Here is an 8,366-nt window from a genome sequence, read left to right on the forward strand (position 1 = left end):
GAAATATAATGAATTTTAATGTAACAGTTTTGGTGTTTCTATAATACACTTCTTCTGCTTTTGTTGTCTTGGTGTTTGTATATTCTCTGAGGCTATAATCACAAAACTTACAATCATTCTAGTTCCAAACATCCGATGTTTCTATAAACTCCAAGGCTTGAACCATAGGAATTACAATAACTTTAATATAGCATATTTGATGTTTCTATTATCTCGAAGGGTTGATATTAAGTCATTCCACGTTGAAGACGTCATTCATTATACCAATATAGTTTTGTATTGAATCACCAGTTGCTTTGTTTTGCTTTAAATCCGTTTTTTTTTGTATTTTCCTGATTTCAGACAACATAGCACAAATTGAATTTCAAAGGATATCGGACAATCAACAATACACACCACAATCAGTCACTGAGATACTTGTTGACCATCTTAGTAATGATACATTCCGGATTATGTGTACGTTGAACAACACGACTAATATGAAAACTTTTGGTTTCTTAATCATGTGGCAGGGTGCTTATTCCTTGATTGGCGAAATGCACAATGTTGAGCCGTCAATAACAGAAATATACAAGAAACCTGGTTCGTATTCAAATGGTTCTAGCTGGACCGATGTTGGTCGCTTTGACAATGTGACAAGTAATAGTCGCCACTCAACACTTGGTGTGTCTAGGCCGCTGTCCTCAATGACTTGTTCAGATGCTGGGGTGTATTCCTGTGATGTTGGGTACATAAATTCTTCCTCTATAATGGTATTTCACACAGGAACTATAAGGAAGGAACTTAAGTTACAAGGTGAGGATTAATGTTTGTTATTCATATTGTATTTTGACGCTCAAAACATGTCTCAAAAATCAGAAATGTTTCAATCAAAGTTAAATTATGTTCCTAAGATGTGCCCCTTTAAAATAGGTTCAAGTGTGTTTGCTGATAATTTAATAAATGTTTAATCAGTATATTTATTATTATATAAAGAGAGAGTGTGGTAATCGGAAAGGCAGTCTGTGTTAACTTTATCGTTTTAAACAATAATTAGTTCATATCTTTGAAAAGTTATTTTGCATTAGTTAGTCGGAATTGTGTTCCTTCTTCTGTGGATAGAGTTGGGAGCCCCAATCATAGCATTACTTTGGGTGTCTTGTTTTTTATTATCGTTTGTTTTATTTAGTTTACTCAAGTTAATGCATACTTCGACAATATTTACCAATTTCGCTTAACTTCATTCGGGGTATTGTTGGAATAAGTGAGAGGTTGTGCACACAAACAAGTTCTCCCCTGTAAATTTACAATTTATTGACAGTTTTGTGCTGTTGTTCCATGTTGTAGTGACTGTTTTTCTGTTAAGTTATGTTTAACTTACGACAACTGGAATTGTTTCTGCAGATTTTCATATAAACATTTTCACTTAATTAGAAAATAGAAAACTGCCATGAGGTTCGCCGGTCTGTATATGCAAATTATATTCGCCATATGTCTTTGCGACATTTCTGTTTTGTTGAATTCTTAGCAACTGACCATAAGTTTATTTGTCTTCAGGTAAATCACCTCAAATAAGAGAACACTTGTGTTTGACAAATGAAAGCATATTTCGTGTCGTTTTCCACTATGCATACACAGTCTTTTTTGTTCACCAATGTCTTCATTTCAGATCATATCTGAGCGTTTTTCATCGCATTTAGCACAGCTGCATATAGTTATTTTATACAGTCACAACATGTGTTTGCAAATGCGTTGTTAAATCATACTCATTTGTCCTTAGCTAAATCCCAAGAAAATTGTTCCTTTTTTTGGCAAATAAATAAGTTGTTTGTATGTCTTCAGTAACACCTTCGAAAATCACAAAACGAATCTTTAATGCAAGCAACGATGAAGGTGGGATAATATCTGAATTAACAAACTCAACTCCAATTGTTCATGTGGGTCAGAAATTGCGGCTTCAATGCACGGCCATCACTGGGACTTTCAACACATCGGTGCAGATTGTTTGGATGAAAAGAAGCCTTGAGAACGGAAGCAATCTTGCCCCCTTTTCCTCGGATAAACACATAATCGGAGAACCTAAGGCTATTGGCATGTGTGAGTTTGAAAAGACTGACTCGATAATATACGATGTTACTAAAGAAGACGCTGAAAGAACGCCAGAAAACAGTCTTCATTTTCAGTGCTACGTTCATATTATGTCGATAGACTGGAAAACACCTGAACAACAAAGACGAAATTTCAGTTTTGTTGTCCGTAAGTTATTGTTATTATATTCAGTAAAATGCAATTTAATTATTTCTATAATTTGAATTGTAGTTTGTTAATATATGTGTCATGAATTTCAGGCATTTGAACTTAACACAGCTTTTATTCTAGAAATGAGACTAATAATAAAAGAGTAGTATATTTAACCATGACGATTTCTTGCAGATTCGAATGATGGAAACAACGATTTTCAAAATGATACGAATGAAATAAATGCTTATGGTATGTATACTACTTTATGTATACGGACATAAATTGTTTTCATTATTTCGGGATGGTTACAAATTATCAGCCTTACAATCAAATGTTCACAATTTTAGTATAAACTTTATTTATAATTATTATAATGTTATCATATTTGTGAACCTTTTTTCTCTAATTCCATAAAATAACTAAGGGTGTTTATCTTCCAATTAATAAACTTGGAAGAAAGTATGTATTTATCATTTCAATTTAATGTAGTGATACATCCAACTTTTTATCCTAGATAGGTTTGTAACTATTAACACGTTTTAGTTTCATCATTTTAAGATTCAGTCGACGGAAACGACGAAAATAGCGGTGGTTTAAATACGACGACAGCTAAGGGTAATTGTATGCATAAATCATTCGTCCAAACCCACATTGATTGATTAATGATTGTAAAATATTACGGAAGAACCGTTATAAACTAATCCGACTCATAACCGTTCCATTTGGATGCCAGGGGTCCCCATAATATTGCGGTATCATAGGCAAGGTGTAATTGCACAGTAAACAAACAGGTTAGACATAAGCCGAAAATAATATAAAATAAATACGTTTGTTTTGCCTACAAACATTGAAAAACAATGATATTGACGTCCAATTATAATAGAAATAAGGAGCAAATGTGCAACCTGAAATAACTCAAATATCTGTCACTTATTTTACATATTAGTTATGAGCACGCATATTTCTTTCAAATGGTTTCAAAAGTGAGTGGGTTCATCTAGCATGAAAATTTAACATACAGTTTAAAGTATGAAGTTTTCAGAAAACTACTTATTGGTGATACGAGTTCCTTAAATACTCGTTTATTGTTGTTTGTTACTTTTAACTTAAAACTACTAATTTTATTGCAGTTATGGTATAATATTGATTGGCGTTATATTCAATATGTTTTGTCTAGCAGGTTAACATTCCATTTTTGTTACATTTTCTGTATTCTTTATTCTAAGTGGTAAACTAATACCACTTACAGTAAGTGTTGCGTTGTCTAATTTCTTATTAGAAATTTGTGTTTACCGCGACACGGGTTGCTTTTATCATGGCCTGAGTGTTGTTTGGATCCCATCAATGGACCGTCAAAAATGATTTACAAGATGAAAGTTTTATAAATTGTTAATTTGAAGGAGTTGACAAACGCTGAATAAATTGTTCATGTCCTAGATTTCTTTATATTAAGTATTTATAATCATTTAAAGCCATGAAAAGTACATCGAAAATATGTACGAATATTCAAACCATAAATTTAGAAGTATTTAACTTTGCAATTGTGCAAACGTATAATACCTACTTAAGACATTATCGAAGACCATAACATTTATACAATAGACGCTTATGTTAATCTTGTTATGTGCACTTCAAATAAGTATTCAACAATTAACTCTTTTAAACTTTAAACTTACAATTGTATTCGGTAGATGATTATCATGTGTGCAAATACAAATTGTTGACCGTTAAAACAAATCACCACATGTATCAGTTCTGTTGATACATAATTTTGGTGATGACATTGCCTAATGGAAAGCACATTGAACAAAACGTCATGTTCTGAAATTGTTTCAGAGTTTCCTGTTAATAGGACAGTTATATCGGGAATTATTGGAGGTGTTTGTTCTTTGGTTATTCTTGGAGCCGCCGGGATTCTCCTGAAGAGAAAGATCACCATGGGCGGCTGTCAGAAAGCTGGTACTTGTCCGTTGTTTGCAGGGTTTATTTAGGGAAAAGACAATGCACATTTCTAAGACAAATAACATTGAAGAATTTATTATCTTTGAAAAGTGATATGACTTAAAAAGGTTTTATAAAAACTATGCACTCAGTCATCTGGATTAAATACTACACTATCAGAAGATTGTTAAGAATAATATGTTTTATTCTGCTAGTATTGCTCGTACATATTTCGTAAGGATACTCTATTTCAGATGAGAAGTCTGAGGAAACCAATCGGTGAGTATTACAAGTGTTAATTTGACTGGATTTGAAAGTTTATTTTATGTTTTATTCAGTTAAGTAATACATATATTTTATCAATGAGGAACAATATTTGAAAACACCAGATTATTTTAGAGATAATTAATGAATCAACCTTTAAGATTCCATTTACTTTTAAGTAACCCGGATGCACCAGTTGACACCGTCCCGTCCGCAAGAGACTCGGAAATATACACAGAAATAGGTAACGCCGAAAATTAAAAGAAATTTTTGCTTATCAAACAAGATGTACATACTGTTTTCGAACGGCAAAACGTTTATATTTAGGAAACTAGGTAATGTTTGACAATTGATACCTCTAATCAAACACACTGTACCGAATCCTTGTGGATAAAATTGTTTTGTTATAAATGGTGCTTCTGTAATGTTTCATGTACAGTAGAAAGCATTCCATCTGCCTATCGAAAATGCGTTTGTTTGCTTTCAGAATTGTTTTATAACATACAAAGACAGTAAGTTATGATCACTACAGCAGGGTCATATGCCATTTATAATAGCTAAAGCCTTTACGTGATAATAGTTAAAGGAAATACATTTAAATATCCTTGATATATTGGTATCAAACTTTTTCATGTGATATAATTGTGTAGATAGTCATAATGAAAGCAAGACAGCTTTTTGAATGAATGATTGCAAGCTTAATTGTATTATTATTTAATTAGTTAACGTTTATTTGCACTACCGACTTTAACTGTTCAGTCAACGGAATTGTTACCTTACAACTTGTTAGGCGCACATTCACAGAAATAAGTAATGTTTGGCAATGATAGATATTGTCAAGGTAATCGTTATTGTTAATATGCCTTGAAATTGAAGTCATAACTATGCATTCGAATGGTATAAAATAAATGTGTGAAATTTAAGAGTGGTTTTCGTTGGCGCACATTACTTTGGGCTTATCATCAATAACATATTATTATTAAAACGAAATAGTTGGGCATTTAAAAACCAATAGCAATGAACATAAGTGTATGCATTGACCATTCCATTATGGTTCATCTTTGCATGTTTAAAAATCTTATTGAAGGGAGATTTTGTTTTTAATGTACCTCTGCTGCACTAAGCAAATTTGCTTTTCTTGTCACGTTTCCGTTTTTGGCCAGATTTTAATTACATGATATGTCAAATGTCATTTTTAGTAATTTAACAAAGGCCTGATCCCAAATTTCTGTTAAGTTTAGGCGCCATTTAGAGCATACTGTTTACTGTAAATGATATCGTGGAATACGATACAATCACTTGGAATTGTTTAATATGATGTGATATTCGTCAGTCTATTACTCACGCTTGAGGCGTGAACAACATATTTTATAACAATAAAGTTAGTGTTTTGTTATAATTTTATATTTTGATGTAACACATCAAGTATAAAATATACTAAGTTAAACAGTCTTAATCGAACCGAATATACATTTTGTAGGATTTTTTTTCAAAAATCGAAGTTCATCAATTCTAGCTGAATTATGTCATTTTTAAAAACAAAAACCTTTTTTTTTTTAAACCAATCCTCTTAATTCCCGTCAAAAGCATCAATTGAAATTTAAATGAAATAAAACAACCCTAATTGATACATAATTTCAAAATGGTATGAACACTTTACTCTGTAATATAGGGCAGGTTACTCTGAGCAATATAAAACGCGTGCATTTTAAAGCACAACTATAAAGGAAACATTTTTAACCAATCAGAAACCAGTAAACGTTTTCTCATGCTTAAGTGATATTTAACAAGGAAAACCCACAACTAGTACATATAACAATAAGCAATTTACTAAGATCATAATAGGGTGTGTCCTTGTTTTTATTGTTGTTGTTGTATTTGTAACATATATTCCATAAGAATGTCTTACAGACAATTTTATTTATTTCAGGAGAAACATCTGACCGTCAAGGAAAGTAAGTCATAATTAGGAACTATTAGGTATGTTAATTTGCAAATACTTAAACTGTATACACTTTCAATTATATTTTTTCTGCTGGGCTTGTTCCATTGTGTTATACTTGACCTATTTTACAATCCCTTTACTTCAGTTGTAGACGTACAGTTGAATCGAGTTTTACCGTTCAGACAAATGATCTGTTGCACTACATGGAGTTCGGCGCTAGAGTCTCCGAACCGTACACCGAATTAGGTAATGAATGGCAATTGTGATAATTGTTAGAGTGTTAACCGGACGTGAATTCTAGTATATGTTTAAATATTCGGCGTTCTAAAAATCCATAATACGCGTCTGTGTTTTTCCGATTCCGTATCAGCACAGTACCGTAGGTCGAGTGTTGTGGTTTACACACCGCTGTTTAGTAAAGTTAACTACTAATATGTTTAGAAAGAAGTATTATGTTTGCGTTTGAAACAATTTCAACATATTTCAACTATGAATTTATGTTTATATGAAGGCGATTAACTAGATCAATAATGCAATTGATTTTGACGTTGTTTCTGGAGCGAAAGTTCCGCGAAATATAGTGCAAAAGCAAAGTAGAATTATGCCGATTAGATATATAAAGTCGATATAAATAAGTGAGCATTTTTCTGGTAGCACATATCAAGTCGCGGCGGTCTCTACCAAACTTGACGTGTCACAGGTCGTCAGAGAAAAAACGTCCGATATAAATATCCTTTAAATATATCTTGCCGCTTATATTAAAACTCAAAGTAAGAATATAATGTTTTTAGCGTATCTATCATGTTTTCAAAACGGAATCTATGACGAAAATTATAAATACACTTTTCTGTTTCAGATAACCCGATTTACGAAAACATTCACAAATGAAGACTATAAAAAGCTGCATCAGTTTCTTGTTTATGCTATTCACCACACGTGAGACAATCACATGTTTAAATCAAACGTTGAAAAGTATGACCAGATACCAACTTGTCGATACAATTTCTTATGTTTATTGCAAATGTTCTTTCAGAAGGTTTTTGTCGACATGCAGAATGTTTTCAGTAATGTCCCAGGGAAAGTAAGATATTTGCTGGTACCCCTTCTCTTCAATATCTTGGCATTCATTTATCACTTAAATCATTCAATGTCTGTTTAAATATCGTATTAATCCGTGCATTGTTTTTCCATTGTATTCACTATTATTGCATGCAATAAATTGTTATCCATTTAAATGTATAGGTTTCTTTAAATGATCCAATGTAAGATGGCAGGCTAATAGAGTCTAACGAGATGCTTGCCATTTACAACATACTGGTGGTTCAACTATAATCACCAAATTGAGAAAGTGTGCGCAGCTTATATCAGAATGTTGCAAACGTTTTTTTTGCCTTGAGTGAGTGTCACTTTTTGAACATTAAAGATTTCTATTTTGGGCCGGTGTCTTATGTTTTATATTAAATCGCTTTTGTATTGTATTGTAGTGATGCATGAAGAGTTTCATTTTGTTAGAACAATTATATACATATTTGAAACATTCTTATTAATATGTATTAGAGAATGTGTCATACTTTTCGTGTAAGAAACACTGACAATCTGTAAACACCTAATTACATAGATATGAATCATGAATATTTTAACTGTTATTATTTACGGATGATAAATTGTCTTATGTTTGGTAGGAAACGACCATCAAATAAGATTTAGTATTAATCTTTTTAGTTCTGTGATCAATTGTTTATATTTGATTGCGTTTGCAAGCGTATTTTTGCAAATTACTTAAGCAGTTGGTATTTCATTTTTTAAATAATACAATAAGAAATCTACCGTGACAAACCCAGAAGCCTTGAAATCAACTAGATCTCGTTCAGGGATCAGATATACCTAGACTTATTACTCCAAGACAAGCAGTGCATCCGTAAACTACACATTTTACAATTAATGTGAGTTTGCTTGATAACATCATGTGAGGATAATGCAACAATGATATATAATC

At 32.1% G+C, this 8,366-nt stretch overlaps 1 protein-coding gene across 1 annotated transcript; it reads left to right on the top strand.

The window, feature by feature from the left end:
• Window positions 1–396: 396 nt before the first annotated feature.
• On the top strand, window positions 397–8,004 carry LOC128235011 (uncharacterized). The gene is made up of 10 exons (XM_052949687.1): window positions 397–795; window positions 1,822–2,235; window positions 2,413–2,469; window positions 2,779–2,835; window positions 4,057–4,179; window positions 4,416–4,440; window positions 4,605–4,669; window positions 6,356–6,380; window positions 6,516–6,616; window positions 7,227–8,004. The coding sequence occupies exons 1-10, from the start codon at window positions 453–455 to the stop codon at window positions 7,256–7,258; spliced, it is 1,242 nt and encodes a 413-aa protein (XP_052805647.1). The 5' UTR covers window positions 397–452; the 3' UTR covers window positions 7,259–8,004.
• Window positions 8,005–8,366: the final 362 nt, after the last annotated feature.

The sequence above is a fragment of the Mya arenaria genome, chromosome 5 (assembly GCF_026914265.1).
Source record: "Mya arenaria isolate MELC-2E11 chromosome 5, ASM2691426v1".
Classification (NCBI taxonomy): Eukaryota; Metazoa; Mollusca; class Bivalvia; order Myida; family Myidae; genus Mya; species Mya arenaria.

Excerpts from the sequence above, each read along its gene's own strand:
- LOC128235011 (XM_052949687.1), top strand. The coding sequence starts at position 453 with ATGTGTACGTTGAACAACACGACTAATATGAAAACTTTTGGTTTCTTA. Across the intron at positions 2,470-2,778 it reads GAATGAAATAAATGCTTATG|ATTCAGTCGACGGAAACGAC; the intron begins GTATGTATACTA and ends CATCATTTTAAG. Across the intron at positions 4,441-4,604 it reads AAGTCTGAGGAAACCAATCG|TAACCCGGATGCACCAGTTG; the intron begins GTGAGTATTACA and ends TTTACTTTTAAG.